This window comes from Kryptolebias marmoratus, linkage group LG1, assembly GCF_001649575.2.
Source record: "Kryptolebias marmoratus isolate JLee-2015 linkage group LG1, ASM164957v2, whole genome shotgun sequence".
Lineage (NCBI taxonomy): Eukaryota > Metazoa > Chordata > Actinopteri > Cyprinodontiformes > Rivulidae > Kryptolebias > Kryptolebias marmoratus.
The window spans coordinates 19600031-19622624 of NC_051430.1; the positions used below are offsets into that span (position 1 = coordinate 19600031).

General features: G+C 39.7%; 1 protein-coding gene across 3 annotated transcripts in view; it reads left to right on the forward strand.

The window, feature by feature from the left end:
* vps13a (vacuolar protein sorting 13 homolog A) overlaps positions 1 to 22470 on the forward strand; it is a 31571-nt gene extending 9101 nt beyond the window's left edge. The window contains exons 23-76 of one of the 3 annotated variants that reach the window (XM_017413810.3): positions 136 to 280; positions 445 to 556; positions 1048 to 1223; positions 1848 to 2004; positions 2124 to 2203; positions 2305 to 2364; positions 2511 to 2709; positions 2870 to 2986; positions 3428 to 3531; positions 3762 to 3929; positions 4070 to 4377; positions 4488 to 4635; positions 4792 to 4963; positions 5176 to 5300; positions 5387 to 5556; positions 5705 to 5961; positions 6175 to 6359; positions 6449 to 6592; positions 6842 to 7051; positions 7163 to 7306; positions 7433 to 7534; positions 7621 to 7773; positions 7872 to 8130; positions 8281 to 8441; positions 8646 to 8749; positions 8856 to 9153; positions 9743 to 9879; positions 10012 to 10306; positions 10619 to 10723; positions 10865 to 11011; positions 11794 to 11925; positions 12006 to 12139; positions 13030 to 13098; positions 14198 to 14330; positions 14553 to 14610; positions 14864 to 15035; positions 15389 to 15542; positions 15672 to 15818; positions 16073 to 16154; positions 16248 to 16317; positions 16519 to 16633; positions 16760 to 16873; positions 17099 to 17244; positions 17343 to 17424; positions 17686 to 17799; positions 18229 to 18304; positions 18560 to 18723; positions 18852 to 18897; positions 18980 to 19103; positions 19306 to 19420; positions 21149 to 21234; positions 21686 to 21809; positions 21900 to 21974; positions 22069 to 22470. In XM_017413810.3, coding sequence (XP_017269299.1) covers positions 136 to 280; positions 445 to 556; positions 1048 to 1223; positions 1848 to 2004; positions 2124 to 2203; positions 2305 to 2364; positions 2511 to 2709; positions 2870 to 2986; positions 3428 to 3531; positions 3762 to 3929; positions 4070 to 4377; positions 4488 to 4635; positions 4792 to 4963; positions 5176 to 5300; positions 5387 to 5556; positions 5705 to 5961; positions 6175 to 6359; positions 6449 to 6592; positions 6842 to 7051; positions 7163 to 7306; positions 7433 to 7534; positions 7621 to 7773; positions 7872 to 8130; positions 8281 to 8441; positions 8646 to 8749; positions 8856 to 9153; positions 9743 to 9879; positions 10012 to 10306; positions 10619 to 10723; positions 10865 to 11011; positions 11794 to 11925; positions 12006 to 12139; positions 13030 to 13098; positions 14198 to 14330; positions 14553 to 14610; positions 14864 to 15035; positions 15389 to 15542; positions 15672 to 15818; positions 16073 to 16154; positions 16248 to 16317; positions 16519 to 16633; positions 16760 to 16873; positions 17099 to 17244; positions 17343 to 17424; positions 17686 to 17799; positions 18229 to 18304; positions 18560 to 18723; positions 18852 to 18897; positions 18980 to 19103; positions 19306 to 19420; positions 21149 to 21234; positions 21686 to 21809; positions 21900 to 21974; positions 22069 to 22119 — 7525 coding nt within the window. In that variant the 3' untranslated portion in view covers positions 22120 to 22470. Of the gene's footprint in view, positions 1 to 135; positions 281 to 444; positions 557 to 1047; positions 1224 to 1847; positions 2005 to 2123; positions 2204 to 2304; positions 2365 to 2510; positions 2710 to 2869; positions 2987 to 3427; positions 3532 to 3761; positions 3930 to 4069; positions 4378 to 4487; positions 4636 to 4791; positions 4964 to 5175; positions 5301 to 5386; positions 5557 to 5704; positions 5962 to 6174; positions 6360 to 6448; positions 6593 to 6841; positions 7052 to 7162; positions 7307 to 7432; positions 7535 to 7620; positions 7774 to 7871; positions 8131 to 8280; positions 8442 to 8645; positions 8750 to 8855; positions 9154 to 9742; positions 9880 to 10011; positions 10307 to 10618; positions 10724 to 10864; positions 11012 to 11793; positions 11926 to 12005; positions 12140 to 13029; positions 13099 to 14197; positions 14331 to 14552; positions 14611 to 14863; positions 15036 to 15388; positions 15543 to 15671; positions 15819 to 16072; positions 16155 to 16247; positions 16318 to 16518; positions 16634 to 16759; positions 16874 to 17098; positions 17245 to 17342; positions 17425 to 17685; positions 17800 to 18228; positions 18305 to 18559; positions 18724 to 18851; positions 18898 to 18979; positions 19104 to 19305; positions 19421 to 20507; positions 20955 to 21148; positions 21235 to 21685; positions 21810 to 21899; positions 21975 to 22068 lie in introns of those variants that run through there. The other 2 variants (XM_017413811.3, XM_017413812.3) reach the window with 2 other exon arrangements.
* The last annotated feature ends 124 nt before the right edge of the window (positions 22471 to 22594 follow it).

The window sequence follows — 22594 nt, forward strand, 5'->3', positions numbered from 1 at the left end:
TTGTGTGTATATTGAATTTACAGTCAAAGAATTGATCTCTATTGGGGGGAAAAAGTCAGTAAAAATACAAGTAACGAAAAATAAGAAATAAAGTTAGTTGTTTTTTTATAAAGCAAAATGGATATTGTGTTGTAGGTATAAGATGTTTGGAGAACTTCCTCTGCTCTCTCTTCGAATTTCTGATAATAAACTTCGGAGCGTTCTGGAGCTGGTAGACAGCATCCCGCTGCCTGAGAGCAGACCTGCTGCACGCAACGCTGCTTCATCTTCAAATACAAAGGTAAAAACAGCCAAGATGGCTCCTCGTACAGTTAGTGAAAATTATAAACCTATTTAGAGTAAACACACCTATAGACTTAAAAGGATTTCTGCAGCGTATTCAAGAGTTTATTAAAGTCTGACTTCACTGTATCATTTTAAAAGTTGATTGTTTTATCTCCTCAGTCGAGGCAGTCGTTCACCCCAAAGCTCACTCCCAGAAAACCTCTGAACTTGGCCGACCATCGCTCCTCTCTCATTTTTGATTCATGTGAGACCATCAGCATCTCCTCACTGGGTGAGACACAGCTGTACACACAGAAATACAAGTTTTAAACTCTGCACCTCTTGATTTGCATTGCTGCTGTTTTTTATTATTATTGTTTTCAGTAGCTCAATTTTCCAGAACTTTGAAGATTTGCATTTAAAAAGGTTGATGAAAAAAATGACATTTAAAAAGAACTGTCTCAGTTTTGCAAATACTTCATACGAATAGATACAGTAAGCTGGTACTTAATTTTTGTTACAAATTGCTGAAGTGCTCTTATTTTTTTATATTATAATAACCTTGTTTGTGTGTTTTACTCAGAGTTCCTCTTTTAATAAACACAACTGAGTTAGTTACAACCATGTGTAAAGGAGCCTGTACTGCCATCTGTTGGTGGCACTGTGTAGCACGTTTTGTGCCTGATGCATATTATAAAGATAAAACATATCTATAAAGTGACAGACAGCTGGATAAAAACCCAACTGTGGCTTTTTTTTTTGTTTGTTTTATAAACATCACAGGATCAGAGGAAGATTTGTTCTACGACGCTCCCAGTTCTCCCATCGGAGATAAGCCGTTCTTCCCAGACAATCCCATGCCTCTGCGCTACGCAGATTTACACAAAAAGAAGAGCCTCGTCAAAGAAGATCCTCAGAAGAACATGATTGACTTCAGCATGAGGTTTGAGATCAGTGAGGTAAATAAACATCCTGTTACACTTGTCATACACAGTGGCTACATGTATCTTCACCTACTTGGAAGTTAAATGATGATATTTCTGTTTAGGCAGTATTAGTCAAATGCAAATGCATAAGTAGAGACTTAAATCTTTCTTATTTCATTAAATCAAGCTCCTACATATCAATCTGTGTGGTAGACCCGCTCATCTGCTCATCCAGTTATTTCTGTCTGACTTGTAATATTGTTTGTTTGTTTGTTTTTTCTTTTCAAACTCAATGTATTTTATAGTATTTTCAATAACAAACATCATTCAGGCTTTAAGATGAAAGAATTTTAAGTCTTTGTTATCTTCCAGGAAATTGTATATTAAAACCAATAGAGAAATAAGTTTCCTGTGTAAACTATGTTTTTAATTTCATTTTGGACTTGCGTTTTTCTGAACATAGCTTATACAAACTTCTAAAACGTGTCGTTTCCCCTCATCTGTATTGTTTGTACCTGGTTTGCTGTAAAGGAACTGTAAGGTGCTAAGCCGCACATCGACAGCTAGTTTTAGTTGGGTTAGTTTTAGGCTCGTATTTCCTTGTATTTTGTCCCTAATTTTCTTTACATGAACATATTTTTCATCCTTTCCTTTCAGTTGTCTGCTCAGTTGTGTCGTGTGTCTGGAGGTCAAGAGGTCACCGTGCTCCACCTGGATATCGAGGGCCTCGGCACTGAGCTGAAGTTGTGCACCTTTAACGTGCTGTCCAACATCTACCTGCGAGAGATTTGCCTGAAGTGTCCTGAATACATGGGTCAGTAGATACCAGCAGGGCTTTCTGGCACCATTTGGTATCAGAAACATTGTAAAACTAACCTGTGTCCTGGCTTCAGGTTTTATTTGTCATCATTTATTTGTTTCCTTCCTTTGTAGATTCTGAGGATAAGCAAGTTCAGCTGATCACCACTTTAGATAACTCAGAAGTTGATCTGCTTACCTTGGAGTATATTAAAGTACCTCTGCTCCCTTGCATTCATATAAATCTGTCTATCATTAATTTTAGGTTAATATTTTCAGAATAGTTTTTACATTTTGGACTGGTTTTACTTTCTAGGCTGATAAGAATGGTCCTGAGTTCAAATCACAACATAACAACACAGAGCAGCTCATCAAGGTGAGAAAAGTAGCTTTTATAATTAATGTTACAATTTAAAATGTTTCTTTGTGTTTTATTTTTCAGTTATGATTTACAGAATGTTTATTTTTGCATCCTCTGTTTTATTATTTTGTCACTCGGTTTGTTTACATTTTTCTCATCAGGTGACCTTTTCGTCCCTGGATGTTCATCTCCACACGGAGGCTCTCCTTAACACCATGAACTTTCTCAATAACCTCCTTCCTCCATCTGCCAAGAAGGAATGTGGGGTTGAGGAGCTCCCCACCATCCCAGAGGAGGAGGAGGCAGATGCAGAGAGGGAGGAAGAAAAAAAGGAGGAAGCTACTGTCTCTAAGAAAAAACGTAACTATCGTCAAATGCTGTTAAACCAATGTTTTGATGCTGCACCGAGTTGATTTTGTGCATTTAAAGTAATAATGCATGTTGAATATTTTTCTTCAGAGGTCTGATTACTTCTTTGTCTGAAACGTCTCTTTTATCTTCTCTCTCCTTCATTTGGCAGCTTCAAAAAGGTCAAAGTATGCAGACGTGGTGAATCTTCATATCAGAGCCGATCTGCGCTGCTTGAAAGTCTTCATCCGAGGACAGAAAGCCAGAGTCTCTGAGATCAGCATTGAAGGTATGAAAGGAATGATATCACACTTTTTACAACACATCTGTTGCCACTTCAAGTTCTTTATTGGCTGTGGTCCCTGCAGAACTTCCTTGTTTTTATCTGTGCATGCATCTTTCCACAGTTTAGTGCACAGTGTGGGAAATTACTCAAATAAGTGGGGAAAAATCTTACTGTGACTTATTTGCTCTTTAAATTTTTTTTTTCCACTTTCTCATCTAGTTTTCTTGAAAATGGGCTTCACGCTTTATGCACTGATAGAATAACAGAAAAATGACCAAAATATTATTGATTTAGAAAAGTAGATGCAGCCCAGAAATCACAGCCAGAACTTTTCAAGAGGATGGTTAGACAGTACCAGGGCCCTTTCTGACCCGGACATTTTTAAACTTAAAGGGTTGCTTTGTACAGAAAGTGTTCTCATTGTGTGACCCTCTCAACCTCCAGGTCTAGTTTCTGAGGTCCTGATGAGGAAGAAGGAGATGGAGGTCCAAGCCAACCTGAAGAACATTGTGATCCTAGACTGCAACAAAGATGCCATTTATAAGAAGGTAGAAACGCTAAATTACCTGTATTAGTTACTTTATGTCAATAATCATTACAGTCTGTGGCAATATATAAAGTATGTTTCTTTTTTACTTTTGCTTCTTTGTGTTATTGATCTGTTCTGACTACTTGGTACCAGTCTGGGCACCAGTTACAGCTTACAGATGATGCAGATTTAGCTCATCTGCTGCTGTTTATTTGAAGTGTGTTTCATTAAATCTGACTCTTTTCTCAGGCTGTCTCTATTGCCGACAAGGAAGTATTTTCCTTCCGGATGATAAACTATACCGGTGCAACAGAGGGAGATGCGTACCTAGACATGTCTAAAGTTGACACCTGTGTCTCGCTGACAGTGGGATGCATTCAGGTCATCTTCCTCAACAAGTTTGTCTCCTCCATACTGGTAAGAATCTAATATTTTTAAAATTATCAAAGAATTTTTACATTATTGATGATTAAAGTAATGCTAAAATAATATTAGTGTTTCAGTTGAGGTTCCTGTTGATTTATTTAGTCTTTTAATTATTTTTTTTTTCCTCCCAGGCGTTTATTAATAATTTCCAGGAGGCTAAAGAGGCCCTGGCTGAGGTGACAGTCCAAGCTGCAGAAAAGGCAGCCTCGGGTGTAAAGGAACTGGCTGAGCGGAGCTCTCGAATCGCTCTTAACGTCCACTTCAATGCCCCGATTATCTTCCTCCCTCAGTCGTCCTCTTCGTCAAACGTCATCGTAGCTGATCTCGGTCTGCTGTCTGTCAAGAATTGTTTCACCAAGCAGCCCTTTAAAAGTGAATCTAAAATCCCGCCTGTTGTGGATAAAATGACTGTGAAGCTGACTGACCTCAAGATGTACAGGTCAGAGACGTACTGTCAGCAAAAATCACAGTTTACATGAATGGGATTTTTTTTTAAAACTGGCTTATTTTTTGTATTTCTTATGACTGTTGTGATGTTGTTGCTTTCAGGACCACTTACATAAATGAGGGTTTTCAGGGTGAGATGCAAGTTTTGAAGCCAGTAAGCTTGGACTTGGACATTCAGAGAAATCTGTCATCCAACTGGTACCACAGCATCCCTGACATAGAGATCACTGCTCACCTGAAGCCACTGAGTGTAAGTAGTAACGTACGACGAAAAACAAATGTATCAAACAATAACAGGCTTACTTGCTCTGTCATTGTTTTATCAGTAAGCAGCAGTTTGTTATTAATCCTTATCTGGTTGGTGGTTTTTAACGCCTGATATACGTTCTGTTTTTGCTCCTGACAGTTGATCCTCTGCCAGGACGACATGATCGTTGTTCTGAGGACTCTGAGCGAGAACCTCTCAGAGAAATCTGATGCTGTTCAGCCTCCAGCTACTCTGCCCGTCCCTGATCGCTCCTCTGACTGTGCATCCAACAAAGAGTCCCAGGACTCAGGAGCCTCAGGACCTGCTAGCAGTAAGTAGATGTGATAACACATTTTTAGAAATCACTAAAATAAATAGTTTTTTATCCACAGAATAAAAACAATTTAATTTAGTGTAGGGTTGGACAGATAAAGATCACAAAAACCCATAAATGGCTTATAAAATCTTAAAGGGTGAATATCTTGCTGCATTTTAACCAAAAACCCAACAATTTAAAGCTGAGCGATGATGACACTGATGCAGGTAACACCGTGGTGATAGCTGCTGTGGTGGAGACCCAGAAACACAGCAAGTTAAAGACGACACTCAAGCTGGACTTCAAGTTTGACTCCATGACGCTGGTCCTTTACAGCCCTAACGAGCATGTGGTACGCAAATACAGGCACAAACTGATCATATATGACGGTTCTTCTTTAATCTGTGAGTTACATTCTTGTTTGTTGTGTTTTAATAGATACAGCTCTTAGACCTGCATGATGAGCAGCTGAAGCTGGCAGAATTTACTCTGGGTACCATCTCCACGTCTGTCTACATGTACTCCGACAGCTCCATGAAGGCCTCGGTCCGACTCACTATGTGCCTTCTTGATGATAAGAGACCCAAAATAAAGATGGTCACCCCAAGGTTTGAGACGGAAGCCTTTAAAGAGATAATCTTTTTTTAGTTATGCACTTATGAGTCTTACCCGTAGCAAAACCTGGTCATGATTTTCTTTGTTTGGAGGTAAAAACAAGGAATTAAGGAGGAATCATGTTTTTTTTAATTCTTCCAGGATGATGGCAATGCGGCCAGGTGCAGAGCAGAACATGATGGTGGAGGTGAACTACCGTCAGGGACATGATGGCACCACTTTAGACACACTGGTGCAGGATGTGTACCTGTGTGCCAGCATGGAGTTTCTGCTCACTGTGGCTGACATCTTTCTTAAAGCCACCCAGCAGGGCTTTGCTCAGGGGGCACAGCCTAAAAACAATACTGGAGCTGGAGAGAAAAAGAACATTAACTCCTCTGTGACCTCTAAAGACTCCAGTGAGTTGGTCTTTTCAAATACAATTTGATCCTATTATTGTGTGATTTAGCCAATTCAAACCCTATTTATCTAAAATATGAAAATGATCCAAATCAAACCTTCAAATCTGCAAGATTTTATTCATAGTCTGTTTGATTTTAGTCTGTTTAAGTAATCTATCTGATGGCAATAACTGTTTTTTTTTTTTTTTTAAATTATTTTGCTCCTTTCAGGTACATCTCCAGCTCCGGTGTCAAAGACTGAGATGAACGTTGTGGTGCGTAACCCAGAAATTGTGTTCGTGGCTGATCTGACTCGTGCTGATGCGCCCACCCTGGTGATGACCACGCAGTGTGAACTGCTGATGAAAAGTGGTGCCGAGGGGTCACTGATGAGTGCCGCCATCAAGGACCTAAAGGTTTAAGTTTTAAACCTGCTACACTGAAACACAGATGGGGGAGAAAAAAAAAAACATCTCAGAATATTATTATTTTTTTATCTTTGTAGGTTATGGTGTGCCCCTTCTTAAGAGAGAAGAGGAAAAATAATGTGACCACCCTCCTGCAGCCATGTCAGGTGTTCTTTAAGAGTACTCAGTCTCCAACTGTCCCTCAGGCCATGGAGGTCTCCATCAACACCCTCTCATTGAAGGTATTTGTTGTATTATTACTACACTTTCACATATTTTCTTCCTCAAATCCAGATGTTTCATGTAAATTCCTTGTTGGCAAGTCAGACTTTTTAAATCGGCTTTATTTGTTAGTGAACATCAACCTTTTCCATAATGGAAAATCTTTCAAATATGTTTTTATGGAACATTTGGCATTAATTAAGTGTTTAAGAAAGTAGGCTGAGGGATCAGTTTTGAACTTTCAGCCTGCTGTGTGACTCTCCTCCCAGGTATCTCCTGTCATCATCAACACTGTGATTACCATCCAGTCAGCGCTGACCCCCACAGCGGAGACTCCTGAGGAGCAGGACAGTCCTGTTCCTCTGGATCTTTGGGAGAAACGAGGCTGGAAGGAGCTCAAACTTTGGTTCTTGGAAGAGGAGGGAGATGAGGACACAAAGTCACTGACCCCACTGATTCCCCAAGGAGAGTCCTTAAAGGTGCTTAACCTCAGTATGATTCAAATGATAATAAACAAATGATTTATCCTATCAAATTGCCTATAATTTTTTTTACATTTTATTTATTTATCTCTGTCTCTGTGACTGCAGGTCAACATAAAATCCATCTGTCTGGCCCTGGAGGCTGGAGTGGGACATCGCACCGTCCCCATGCTCCTGGCCAAGTCCTCCTTCCATGGAGATGTGAAAAACTGGTCCACACTCATTAACTTACACAGTGAACTCAACCTGGAGGTAAAAAAAGAAACTGTTTCAATTTCACTCTAGTTTTTGCTTTCATCCGTCTCATATTTTACTTTTTCACTGTTTATGAACTCATGCTACCGTAGAATCTGTAAGTTGTGTTTTCTTTGTTTTTAGGTGCATTATTATAATGAGATGGTGGGAGTGTGGGAGCCACTGGTGGAGCCCCTAGAGGATGAAACAGGCGATGGTTTCAGACCGTGGACACTGGAATTAAAGGTAGTGTGAAGATACTTGGACATGGTGTGCTTACACATGCACATATAAATACATATATGTCTAACAATTTATTGTTCTTTACCCAGATGAAAAAGAAGCCAGTGAATAAATCTGGTTTTTCAGATGAAATAGATGGCAATGTCCCAGACTATAAGACAGCGATTTCAATTCGGAGTAAAGACCAGCTTAACATCACACTGTCCAAATGTGGGCTGACCATGCTGAGTAACCTCGGCACAGTAAGACACTCTTTTTCTTTTTTCTTTTTTTGCTGAAAGTACCTCTTTAAAGATGTGTAGCGATGTATACCATGGATGTGTCTTTTGGTTTTCTTCAGGCATTTGCAGAAGCTGCCAAACAGAGCACAGAGTGTTCTCAAAAGGACGAAGCTCCATTTGTTGTGAAAAACAGGCTGGGACTTCCAGTATCCGTCCGCCACAGTGACATGTTTTCTCCAATCAAGAAGGAGGGCGCCAACAACCACACAGTGAACTTGCAGGTTGGCGAAACCTTCGAGATGGACTATTCGACAACAGACAATGATCAGTTCTCAGCAATGACCTCGCTGAGCGAAAAAGATTTCTACATACAGCCCAGTAAGTTGCACTTCTTTATCTTCTTTATCAACTTTCACTTCTTTATCCTTAACTAGTTCATCTTAAATCCAGTTTTTAGTTTCCTGCAAAAATCTGTTTGTTGTGATGTCAGTTTCTCTCAGACTGTATTTTCTGCTCTTTTTTTTTCAGCTCCAGAGGGCCACACCTCAGCCAGTGTGATCCCCCTGATCAAAGTGGGCAGTGGGATGTACAGCGTCATGCACAGAGAGTCGGGAGTCACTCGTTTCCTGGTTTGCCAGGTTTCCTCCATGGAGGGCAGCAAGTACATCAAGATCCGCTCTCCTTTCCAGGTACACCACTGATTATCTTACACACATTCTTTTTTTTTTATTAGTTTTATACTGTCTTTGAGCATTATGCGAGGTTGCACTAAACATAACTTTATAGCATTTCTTCAATTTTCCTTTGCTCACCTAAATGAATGTAAGTGTTTTTGAAATGCATATCTCCAAGCACACATTGCCAGAGATTTATTTTCTTCTTTTTTTTTGCAGATTATCAATCATTTCCTGATACCATTTAAAGTTTTTGAGGGATCAGAATGTCTGGGTATAGCTGATCCTACTGAGGAGTTTTGTGTGCCTTTAGACTCATACAGGTGAGTGACGAAATAAGGCTGTAGTTATGCACTCATTTGACTGATTTGTTTCTTCCCTAATCAAACAGCTCCTCATGTTTTTCCTGCTCTTTGCTGCCCCCCTCAGGTCCGAACTGAACATTCAGCCGATAACAGACGACGGAGCTGATGATCAGGAGTTTGAGATGTCAGGGGACTTCAGTTACGAGGATGTCTGCAACCTAGAGTTGCAGACATCAACCTGCCGTCGCTGTGGGGATCAGGGTGGTGTGATGCTGGTCAATTTTGTGCCATTGAAGGAAGCTTTGACGTTCAAATACACCGGGGAAGTCGGGGATCTCTATGACTGGCCTATTGTGCTTCACCTCTGGCCTCCTGTGCTTCTGCGCAACCTGCTGCCTCACCCCGTCACCTACAAACTGAAGGTGAGATGTGCGTGGTGATCACCAATCATGTGGGTTATGACTCGTTGACATGAAAAAAAACATAAACGTTTCCATGTAACAGCCATACACTGTCCATAAAAAGTGAATAAAGCTCCCCATAAAGTGTCATTTAACTCTGCTCATAATCATGCATAAATGAAGTACTGATGTAATTCAGACAGCTGATTTATAAAACAAAGCTGTATTTCAGAACAGTACATCACATTGCATAGTGTAGTGTCAATTTTACTTAAAAAAAAATACAACCACTAGAAAATTACAATTCCTGAAAGTTGTGAAATTATAGTGTTGAAAAATTGGACGATTAGCAACACACTGCTTTTTAATGCTTTCCTTCACGTTATAAATGTTAATGCATACAGTTTTAAAGGCTCATGTGCATCAATAACTTCATAAATCAAAATTGAAAAAAAAAACTTTTTACAAAGTTGACATGAACTGAAAGCAGTACTAAAGTACCATACAACATTAAATTAAATAAAGCAGTGCTCGTCTACAGAAGCTGCATTTTCCTTTCTCAGTCCTCTTCTCAAACTATTATTGTTTCTCTCTGGCTGTTGGTTAACAGGAGAATGGGGTTTCTGCCCCTGAGGTTACTCTGAATCCAGGCCACTCTGCTCAGCTCCTCACTGCTGTCATCAATAAGTCGAAACTCGATCTTCGCCTAGTGGATTATTTGGCTCAGGACTGGTCTTCTGAATACAGGTAGAACTTACATCTTAAACATTCGGAATGTTTTTATATTCCCTTTTTTTTGTTATTCTGCTTCCAAAATGATGGCTGTATACTTGTCTAGGAGTACATGGCAAAAATAAAAGAATTAATCTTGTCTTACAGTCTCCAGAGCGAACAGGAGGAAATCACCTTCATTGTGTTCCAGTCTCTGCGAGAGGACGATGAAGATGACGGCGAAGGGACTGAGAGGAAGAGGGCTGAGTTGGACATAGCAGTTCATGTTAAATACAATCCAGGGCAGACGGTTATCGCCATCCACTCTCCATACTGGATGGTGAATAAAACAGGCAGGCTGCTGCAGTACAAGGCAGACGACATCCACCGTAAACACCCGTTAGACTACGACATGCCCCTGCTTTTCTCCTTCAAGCCTCGCAACTTTCTGCAAAACAATAAGGTAAGAGCACATTTATCACAAGGTTGTTTATTTACGTGCTCTTCTTGCACAGTCCGCCCTTCATTTGTCAAATAGTTTGTTTTTCTTTGATTTGTTAATTCTGCTTATGTTAAATAAAACGTAAAGCATTTTAAAGCCTTCTGCCTTTTTGAATTGAAAAATAAAGTATTTGAGAGAATTTTCAGTTAAATTCAAAACAAATAAACAAAACACTGCATCCCACTTTCACTATGCTACAATGGACTGCTCAGCCATCTTGAAAGATTTTTATTATTATTAATATTATTATTTCTCATTCTTGTCTACCTGCAGGTTCGACTGATGATCTCAGACAGTGACCTATCAGACGATTTCTCTCTGGACACAGTTGGCAGCCACGGAGATGTGAAATGTAAAGGCAGATACAAAGATTATCTAGTAAGTCTTTAAAATATTTGCTCCCCTCCAAAATAATTCATGCAAAGAATCTGCCTTTTTACAGAAGAACTTAAAAGACTTATATGTACACAAGAAGTGTGTTATCATTGGTTGTTGTGTTTTTGTGCTTTCTGCTCTAAGGTTGGCGTGAAGATCGAGGCGACCAGTTTCAGTCTCACTCGCATCGTGACCTTTGTGCCATTTTACATGCTGGTCAACAGAACCAAGCACCGAGTCTTCATCTGTGAAGAGGGGCAGAATAGCTGGACTGAGGCAGAACCCGAACAGGTCCGAACTGAACCACGTTCTCCGCATCTGCAGTATATGTCTCCGCATGCACACATTCCACTTTCTCAAAAGTGAAGTTTTCTAAAATGTAACAAAAATTTAAAGTCTGAATTTGATGTTTAACCTTTATTTACCGGATACAAATGCAGAGGAAACCAGTTTTAATGTCTTTTACCTAACAGTTTGCATTTAGAAAATATAAACAAATACAGATTTTGATGTTTTGTAAAGAAAGATAGGTTTCTGTAATATACGAAGAATACCCTTCACAAACAATCAGCCAATTATTTGATAACTTTGGGTGGGTGTCAGGAGGGGTTTCCACCTAAGGTTAAAGGATGGATCATAGTTTATCTCCTGCCAAACTCCATCAGTAAACCATTAATAAACATTCACACATAAGAGTCTGACTTTTACTTTTCATTCAGTAGTTCTAATATAAAAAGAATAATCTGTTTCATTCTCTGATTTGCAACTTATGTGTTTAAGTTTATTAAGGTAATCTCTAGTTTTGTATGCAGCTGCTAAAATTCTGTTAGGACTGTAATATTTTCAGGAATAGAAGCTTAAACATCCACAACTTTATTGTCAGATCAAAGAAATGTAACAGATTTTATTACTTATTCTATGATCCAGTTCAGCACAAAACAAGTGAGCTGACTGGTTATTACCTGCCTGTGCCACAGCAAAAATATGAAATCAGGATTTGTTTTGAATCTTATTTTCCAAAGAGAAATAGCCAGTTATGTTTACTCACAGGTGTTTGTTTGATTGGGTTTTAGTCCGCTGTTCCATTCTGGCCTGAGAACGACACCAAGCGGCTGAAGATCAAAGTTGAAGGATGTTTAGCGCCTCCACAGACTATCGACTTCACGCGACCTGAGAACTGCCTGCTGCTTCACCTGGACAAATCTGTGAGTAGACACACACGGAGGTAACGCTCATTTAATCTTTACAAATCTTGTTTTAAATCTTTTTTTGTTTGTGTGTTTAGGTGGGTGGCATTATTGTAGATGTGAATCGGTCAGAGCACTCAGCCACAATTCGATTCTCCGAGTACCATGATGGTGCAGCCCCCTTCCTCATCATCAATCATACCAAAGATCAAACTCTTCAGTTCAATCAGAGGTAAGGAAACAGACTCGACGGTTAGGATGAGAGAAACCGTTTTCTTCTTATGTCAGTACCTACACAATCAGAACACAAAATGCTGAAACTGGTTGCATTAAATAGTTCTTACTTAGGATCTGCTCACTGCAGATTTTTTATTTTTTACTTTGAAAATGTATTACAGCGCTTACAGTGGACCATTGATTTTCTGTAAATCCTGTCTTTAAAGCTGTTTTTCTGCATGCAGACGAGGAATTTTGTCCATAGTTGGTGTTGACACAAGTTTCTCACGATGAGTGGATTTTGTTCTGCTGGAAATGCTCGTCTCCATGCACAGACTTAATGCATAAAGTCGTGGCTTTTTCTTTTTTTTTCTCAGAGTAGTAGATGAAGCTCCTTGTTGTGTATGTCTGAGCGTATCCACAGTCTGGAGTGGAAAGGAACACACAACTAAGAAGTTTAACTTCAAGGTTCAACAAGTCATTTTGTAATGACTTTTGTTCAGCCAATAACAAACTTTATGCTGTGCTCATTATTGGATACGTCACTCTCACACAAACACCGAGGAGTGCAGCTGATGGAGACTGAACTTCAGAGCTTCTCACTGAAGGACTACAGTTCTTCCACCTGAACTGTAGTCTTTTGTTTTTAGTGTTTTTGTCTTGTGGGGGTTTTCTGATTGAAGTCAGCCAACCCCAAATTGTAGGATCTTGGAGTTCTTGGTGTACAGTATTCAAGTTTGCATTGCATTTATGGGTTTTGCATGTTTGATTAACAAAACTGCTATATTTATTTTGTTTGTTTTTGCAGCAGCCCTAAACAGTCTGGTAAATAACAAGTAACAGTGTTTGGTTTTTTTTTCTGATTTGCGATTTGTGTTGTGTTTGTGTCTTGTGTGGGTCATGCAGCCCTCGAAGGGAAACCACGTGGGTGGCTGAAGAGCTGCTCGACCTTTCCTTCTCGTCGGAGGAGGACAGGTAGAAAAATACGAAAAGTAGAAACTCTTCTGACACGCTCTGAACTCAGGATACAACTGTGGGAGAACGAGTGGGAACAGGAAATAACAAACCCATAAAATGTATATCATCCACTCTACATGGATGAAACACACTCAAAAGTAACCATGAATACGTATCAGTAAATTAGCAGGAATGCAGAAGTCATAAGAAATGACCTGCATATATTGTACAGAAACTGCTGAGCAGTTTATTTAAAGGATTTAAACAGCTTAATGAACAGCTGAGGGCACTATGTGGACAAACATTATTTTGCCTAAAAAAACAGATCCAAGTAAAAACCAAGTACTGAGGACAGACATGCACCAATGACAAATCAAAGAACTATGAACCTGTGTAACATTTAAAGTCACCGTGGCTTTGAGGGGTCAACACTTTTGAGCGCAGAGCGTGGTCAGCTGAAGAGTCCTGGTAGAAGAGCTCTGACTTTGTCTAATCTGCTCCCTCTAAAGTGACACACAGTTTTTGTTTTTCTACACAAGCACCTTATGTTGCATTAGCTACTATATTATCCTCATTTTGTTTTTTATTACTTTGTAATATTTTAAAAGGAGCAGGTTATACATGTACAGCTGTTAGAGTTGGGATCCTGTAACCTCTTTTCTTCTTCTTTGCTTGTAGAAATATCTTGCTGCCGACTTGATGGGATTCTGTCAAAGATTTGACTCTTTCTCTTTCCAGCATCACTGTTGCATTGAGCAGGACTCCTTTTTTTTCCAGCTCTCCGTTTGTAGACTGGCTGCCGTATTTTCATTTTCCTGTGTGTGTGTGCTTTGTTTTCCCCTGAATTAGGATTAGTCCTGGTGTGAACTAGTGATGCCTACGCTAAACTTTCCTTTTCAGGAAAGACACTGGGAACATTTGATGTACGGTTCTGTCATATTTCTCTTTTAGCTGCTCAGTTTGTTTAAAACTGTTAATTTTTATATATGCCTGTTTTATTTTGGGTGGATGGGTTCTGCAAAGTTGTCTCCTGCTTCTCGCGCCGCCTCTTCTCGTTATTTTCAGCAATGTTTCAGTTCTAACTAACGGTTGCTGAAATGCCTTTGACCCCATTCAGCTCTCAGGTGGAGGCAGAGTCCGAGGAGCTGGAGGCTGGGAAAGCCGTGTACTACACCTGGAATAAGCCCACTGGATCCCGAGAGCTTTGCTGGAGGTGTAGCGGTTACACTGGGAAGCTGAATAATGAGGAGGTACTTCACCTGAGTTAGAACGATGAAAAGCTGTAGTTTACTGGAAGTTCTTACCCTAAAGCTCAGGTTGTTTTCTCGTACGTAGACCTTTTCTTCAGGACATTACATTGAAACAGAATGGGTGTTCTGTAGCTAAAGTTGCTCCTTTAGGATGTTGGAATAGGCTAAATGAAATTTGATGGATTTTTGACATCAACTGTTTATCTTTTCTTGCATTTTAAGGACCTGCGTGAAGACATAAACAAGGAGGGAAGGCTGTTTGTCATTTCTTTTTTCGAAGGTAAAGTTGAAGAATCTTGAAATGTCCAGATCTCTTGGATTCTTTCATTTTATATTGACATAAAATGATGTTCACAGTTTCTATGTTTGTTCTCGTGGTGACTAAGTAAAGTTTATACAACTGGTTTCTAACTTGGCTGCAAATGATTCAGCTAGCTCCATTCTAACTTGTGTTCGTCTTTGAATTCCCATCGATTTCTTACTGTTCCAAAGGCTTAAATCAAGTTTTTCTTGTTGCTGTTTTTAATGAAAAGGTCTCCAGCGTGTTGTGCTGTTCACCGAGGATCAACAGATCTACAAGCTGCTGTGTGACAATGAAAAGGTGCAGCTGGCTGAACAGGAAATCATCCTGTCGCTGCAGAGTATGGGCGTGTCTCTGGTCAACAACGCCAACAGCCAGGAGGTTTCCTATATTGGAATCACAAGGTGCTCTTTAATTTTGTGCAAACAGTAAATTAAACGTCACATTTACAACTTGATGTTGCCGTGACAAAAAAAACAAAACCCTTCAGGCCTTATTTGATTAAAAACTTGCTGCTTGGTGTTTGTTTTAGATCTTAAACTTGTTGTTCATCTGAATGTTTTGTCATTTGAATCATCCCTCAACAGAGTGTTTGTAATTAAGTGCCATTTAAAAAAAACTATAAAAATAAGAGATGTAGGAAACCCAGCCAGGTTGAAGTGTTAAATATTAGTTTAACTCTTTAACCACAAGTCGTTTATTCCCGACTTTATGAAACTAAACCTGCTTTATTTTTTTTCTCTTTCGTCTCGTTAAGCTCTAATTTTGTTTGGGAGTTTAAGCCTAAGAAGAAGAGTCGATGGAAAGCTCTGAGCACTAAAGAAACTGAGCTGTTGGAGACAAAGTACATGGAGTACATGGAGTCTGGGCCCAGTGAGGAGCACACTGTTGAACTGGAGAACAACTTTCAGGTCGCAGCCCAGTTTTATCTGTTAATTATTAAGAGATAAAATCATTTGGTCGAACGTTAAAAGTTGGTTGGCTGTAGTTAAAAACCAAAACATGATGTTTGTTTTGTTGTTGTTTTTTTAATCTTCCAGGTGTCCTTCACACCTAATGGCATGAATATGAAAATGCATCAGCCAGTGGACGCTCCGATCAGGAGGCACTTCCTGCCTGGAGTGAAGGTGGAGTACAGCGTCTCACCACGACAGAAAACCTACCGAGTCCAAATCCACCGCATACAGGTTTACAGAAATTCTTATATTTATCTGCCATCAGCTTTAAAACGTGTATTTTAAACTGTAAATCAGAAGCAAACAACTGCTTGCTATGTAAAAAAAAAAAAAAAAAAAAAAAAAGTGAAAATGATACTGGCCCTTTAAGAAATGAAACCTGTCTTCTGCTGCTGGGAAGCTTCTAGCTCTTATTTTCTTATTTTGGATCAGAGTTTGTTTTTATCCAAAGATTAGTTCTGAAGACGCATCCTTTCTTTCTGCAGATTCAGAATCAGCTGCCAGGAGCCATCTTTCCTTACGTTTTTTACCCCGTAAAGCTGCCGAAGTCAGTTACTATGGATTCAGGTATGTTTGACGTTCTGTCTGTATTTCTTCTTTATCATAACCTTCTTTTAGTATACAGTTTGTTAAATAATTGTATTTCCATTGTTGCTGCAGAACCTAAACCTCTTACTGATATCAGCATTGTTACCAGAGCTGCGGGACACTCTGACATCTCTCGCATCAAGTAAATATTTACTCCTTTTATCCACGCATTCCACTTTTTATGAGATGTTCATTACTTTCTGTTTATTTAAGACAAGATTAAATAGAAATGCACCAGTTTCCTATATTTGAATGACATCCAGTTGTCCCATTTATTCCCAAACATCTGCAACATTTTCACCCTTTTACTTCCAAGTACCGTAAAACCTCTGCTCCCCTCCAGGTACTTCAAAGTGTTGATTCAGGAGATGAATCTGAAGCTCGATCTGGGCTTCCTATATGCCATCCTGGACTTTATTACTCCGGAGAATGGCAGCATCCTGACCTCAGAACAGGAGGTCAGCAGTACATCTAACACACCCTTTAATTTGATCAGAACTTGGAATAAAGGATTTCTATGTCTATAAACTCAACTCTTTTTGTTCTTTGTGATTCTATGTGTTTGTGTTTGCGATCTTTTCCAGGTTGAGCAGTTTATGAAGGACGTGGAGTACATAAAGACACAACTAAATCATGTCTCCACTGCCGATACATCTCCTATCAGTCTCTATGAGTACTTCCACATTTCCCCCATCAAGGTGTGTAATATCCAGGAACAAACTATAAATGCTATTGTTTAGAAATATAAAAATCAAATTTCCTAAGCTGTTGTAAAATTCTCATCCATAGTTATTATATGAGCTGAAAAAGCAAGAATAAAGCAACATTAATATCTAGTTACAAACACAAGTTGCGGTGCATATTTTATTGGAAATGTGGTAATACGTGTTTTTGTTTTTTTGTTTTTTTTTATTATTTTTTAGCTGCATTTGAGTTTCTCACTGAGCACGGGAGGAGAGGACGGCTTGAAAGAGAAGCGAGAGAAAGAACTCATCCCCATCCAGTCCCTCAACCTGCTGCTGAAAAGCATCGGAGCGTCTCTCACCGACGTGCAAGACATTGTCTTCAAGTAAGAACGAGGCCCACATACCGTATCTACACACATCAACGTTCTTGTTTTCTGTATTAAGTTGTTTGATGCGACCTGACTGAATCTGTTTGTTTCAGACTGGCCTTCTTCGAGTTGACCTTCCAGTTCTGTACGACTCAGCAGCTGCAGTGGGAGGTCATCAGACATTATTCTAAGCAGGTGATGCACTGATCGGCCATATTTCCATCAGCCTTTTTTTATCTGCATGTTAAAGCATTACTTTAGAAAAATAAAATAAAATGAAAGCTTGCCTTTTTTTCACTTTAAAAGTTTGCTGCTAAAGCCCTTTACCACATATTTGGTTTGTTTTGTCTTCATTTTCAATTGATTTTTTTCTTTCCTTGTATCCATAAAGTACAGAAAAAAACAAAGTCAGCACAGACAGTGGCACTCCAGCTTCTCTGTATGTCTATATTTCAGGCTATTAAGCAGATGTATGTGCTTGTGCTCGGTCTGGATGTGCTTGGAAACCCCTTTGGGCTGATAAGAGGATTGTCAGAGGGTGTAGAGGCTTTCTTCTATGAACCCTATCAGGTAAAAGCAAAAAATGCAACACACAAGAAAAGAAATCATCTCTGGAGACGTTCTGACTCGTCACAGTGGAGAAAGCACACGTGCCAAGATGGTGTTTTTCTTTTTGAAGTTACAAGATGTCTTGTTTTTGGGTTTGCAGAAGCTCAGCCATCATTAGTAAACCTGCACTTTCTCTGTTGTGACAATGTTTTAGCAGAAAATCACAAAATAGTTTTTACTTTTCATTCAGTGGTTCTACATTATTCTGTTTCTTTCTGTAGTTCAAGGACTCAGGAGATTGTGAGAAGTGATTAAAATATATTAAATACTTTAAATGTTTTATTGAGATAATAATCAGCATCAGTTTAAGTTAAAAGTCCTCCTAAAGCTTTGTCATCTTAAAACTGTCTTGGTTTCTTCTTTATGTTAAAGTGTTTATTTGGTTTTCAGGGAGCTATCCAGGGTCCTGAGGAGTTTGTTGAAGGAATGGCTCTGGGTGTAAAAGCTCTGGTTGGAGGAGCTGTGGGTAAGGAGAAGATGGTCTTCATCTCACAAGGGAACAAGAAGATCTTAAAACCTGTGGATGAGATCTAAAGCAACAAATCTTTGTGTTTTTAAAAAGTGTTATTCTTTCACAATTGAAGAAAAATGTCCTAAGACATAGTTTGAGAGGGGAAAAAAGGATAACAATAGCAAAAGCATTATGACAGCTAGGAATGTGGCACTATAAAAACAAAAGAGTTGTACGTAACGTAGGAACCTTTGTGGTTGTTTTGTGCAGGGGGGTTAGCAGGTGCAGCCTCCAGAATAACAAGTGCCATGGCGAAAGGCGTGGCTGCAATCACCATGGATGAGGAGTATCAGAAGAAGAGACGAGAAACCATGAACAAGCAACCCAGTGGCCTCAGAGAGGGCCTGACCAGGGGTGGAAAAGGACTCGTTTCTGTGCGTTTGCACTGTTTTTATTCATCTATTTTGTGTTTGTCAGCAAAACGAAACAAAAATCGAATGCACTGTTCTGATATAAGCAGTTTGTTTGGTTTTATTTTGATGTTTGGGTGTGTGTTTTTTAGGGATTTGTCAGTGGAATCACAGGGATTGTTACCAAACCTATTAAAGGTGTGTTGAGATGGACCGCCTCGTAGATAAAACTTGACACCAGCTATAGAAACGTCCAACTAAATGTTGTGTTTTTGTGCAGGAGCCCAAAAGGAGGGCGCGGCGGGCTTCTTTAAAGGTGTCGGCAAAGGTTTGGTTGGGGCTGTCGCTCGGCCTACAGGAGGCATTATAGACATGGCCAACAACGCCTTCCAGGGAATCAAGAGGTACGGTCATTTCTGTCTGTGCTGCACCCGTGTGTGTGTACAGACACACACAGGTGTGTCTGTTGTGTCTTTGTGTAGCTGTTGGTGCCAAGCTCCTCAGGTTCAAAAGTCTTTCTGCAGGAAAACTTGAGTTGTATGTTGTATCCTTCAGGAGTCGGCTCCTCATGATTCATGTCGGTGTTTGCGTCGTCTTGTTTTTTAGGGTGACAGAGACCTCGCAAGACGTCATATCTCTACGTCCTCCTCGCTTCATCCACGAGGACGGCGTCATACGGCCGTATAAAGAGAAGGAGGGCATCGGCAGCCAGATGCTGCAGGTAAGAACAGGCTGGAACGTTTCAAACATTAAAACTCACCGATATGTTTTATTTTTTATGACCTTTTCGGGGTTTTCTTTAGAGGAAAATCAGCTCAGCAAATCATTTTACCTCAGGCTTAATTTATAATTTTTATTTTGCTTTCTTTTAGTTGCATTAACACTTATTCACCAGGCACCAGGCAACCAGTTTTATCCAGATATAATTTTTTGTTTTGTGCCCTGTGATGTGTTACTTTTTTGGGGAGGAAATTAGGCTAGAACTAACTAAAGCAAATAAGAAATTGATCTAAATAAATATTTGTGAGTAAAGGGTTGACTATCCCTGGGTACTAGTAAGGCTGTAAAAATATATAAAGTTGACAAATTTTCCTGTCTGAAAGGCTCTTAAATACTGCAGGACCAACAAGACACAGGAAGTGACCGCAGCAGCTGTTTGTTAAACATCCTCCACATTCGCCCATTAATTTCTCTTTACATCTCTTAACACTTAAGTTGGCTAATAGGAGGTCAGAACTACACAAGGTTGCTAGTAAAACTGATCTTTTGTAGGAATTAAAAAAAAGAAAATGAGTGACAAATTCAAATTCCTCCCTATGATGTTGGGCTGCAGAGAACAGAAGAGTTTTAGTTCTCATTTTATAAGATATTAGCAGCTAAAAGTCTCTAAATACTGTCTGGTTTGTGTGATCGATGTCACTCATTCAATCCATCATCATCCTCATCAAACCTGTAAATGACTCTTCATCCCCCGTGGAACAACCCCAATGTTGTTTTCACCTCATCTTCCTCAAATTGTTTCTCTCAGCAGCTTTACACATAAAAAATGAAGTGCTGTAAAAGTCTTTTACGTCATAAACAGGTGGACAGAATTAAACACTTATTGAGGCGAATTAGGTCGGACGGTTCATTAATGCTTTAAAAAGTCACCTCAAACACAGGAGGAGGGCTGGATTCAGGTGCCTGATGTCGTGTGTTTTATGAAACGAAGCGTTACCTGAAAGCTCAGACGTCTTCCAGTCCAGAGCAGCAGTTTGGGTGCGAACCAGCTGTCTGACCTTCCTTCTCCTCTTCTGTCATGTCCACAGAGGCGATGGGTCGTCAGTGAACCGAGTAGATCTTCCTCAGAGGATGAGAATGATGAGTAAAGCAGCTAGAAGTGACTGTAGACGTGTTTCAGGGTAGCGTCGGTGCTTTGTCTGTAGTCTGCTGGAGTTTTGTTGTTTTGTTTAGCTTATTTACTGTTAGTTGATATTTAAACAAACCAAAGAGCTTTAAAGACGACGTGAATGTGTGTTTCTGTTTTATGTTTTTACATCATTTCAGTTCATTACTTCTTCTTTTATTTGACTCTTTTTTTTTTTTGTTCTTTTTTTTTGGCTGTTTGTCACTGAAGGAATCCTTTATTATTTTCCTTTCATGAAAAAAAATGATCAAAACATTATAGTTTTACTTCATGAGTCTTTTCTTCATAAGCCTTTCATCAACTGCACTTTTGACTGTTGGTCCCAATAAACTTTATATCTTTTTAAAAAGCCTTTGTGTGTTTCATCCCTTCTGTTTCTCCAACCATCACATTGTTTGTTTTTCTTTTCACTCCTGGTTCATTCGGTCATCCTCCACTGACTGCCTGTTCGCAGTCGTTTGGTGAATACTACCCCTGTTTACTCTTTTTAGTCTTGTTTCTTTTTTGAGTGTATTCTCTCTCTTTTGAACTCTCTTCTTTCAGAAAATTGAGAATGGACGTTTTGCCAAGTACAGGTACTTTGCTCACGCAGAGGTCAATAAGTCCGACTTCTTCATGATCACCAAGAGGTGAGTGACCGAGGAGGAAATCAGCTCTTTTATTGCTGGGTTCATATTTCAAACAGTAGAGCAAGACATTTTATTCTCTGCCAAACACAAACATGGAAAATAAAATTAGACAAAGTAGATTTTTTGTTACCGTGATGATGTCACTAAAACCTAGATTCTCAGGTTTATGGATTATTAAACAGAGCATTTTTTAAAGGTAGTGAACTATTGCAAATGTAAAAAGTGCTTTTTTAAATTTCTTAGAGCCATGGCTTTCAGGTATTGGTGGAAAGCTGAACACCTTTTTTAAGTTTTCAGTTTTCATCCCAACACATCACTTCCTGCTGGTGGAGTGTTGAGTTTCTGTCACGTTCTGTCTGTATTCCCGACCTCCAACCGGTGTGTCGCTTCCTCCCCGTGAGCCAAATCACTGTCGCTTTAACAAGCTTGTTTCGTTGCTTCTGTTTTCCAGAGGAATCTTTTTCGTGACCAAAGGCACATTTGGTCAGCTGACCTGCGAGTGGCAGTATCTGTTTGAGGAGTTCACCAAGGACCCAGTAATCGTGCAGAGCCGTCGACTTCGGATTGAGGCCAAGGTATAAAAGACTGCTCCGAGTTTTGTTGTTGTCCCCCAACCCCACCCCCACCCTTAAATATCTCTTTTAACATCTACTCTTCGGCTGCAGGAAAGGGTGAAATCAGTCTTCCACGCAAAAGAGTTCGGAAAGATCATAAACTTTGAAACTGCTGACGTAGCCAAGGTAGGTTTACGGTTCGATCTTTAAGAACTGAGGCCAGTGTCTCTGAGTTTTTCTGCTTCAACTGTATTCATTATGTTTCCAAACTTCTTTTCAGTGGGTTCTTGCCAAATTGGAGGAAGCCAGAGAAAATTTACCCAAATACTGATTGATCCAGAAGAGCAAGATGTGCTAAACACACACACACACACAATCTGCGTGTGTGTCAGTGCCTTTCTTACTGCATGCCTGTTTTTGTTTCCTTCCAAGCGTGAGCTGTGCAGAGATGGTGTGAATGTGTGAGGACTGAATGGCTGAGTGTGTGTGCGCGCGGGAAGAGAAGTGCTATATACTGAACTACAGTAAACTATTTCATCACAGAAGCTCAGAATGAACCAAACTTTATCCTTTGTCCTCTAATTGCACTCATACTTTTGCACAAATCTAGATTTTCTTTGATTAAAAAAAAATAATAAAACGTGACATTAAGCTTTGAGTTTACAAACGGATCCGGTAAGAGTTGCAGAAGACTTAAACACTGGTGGAAACTGGAGGATCGACAAAACCTCCGGCTTTCCGTAGTTCTGCTTATTACTGTCCAACACGTAAGTTGCTGATTTTACAGTTTCGTTGCCATTAAATGT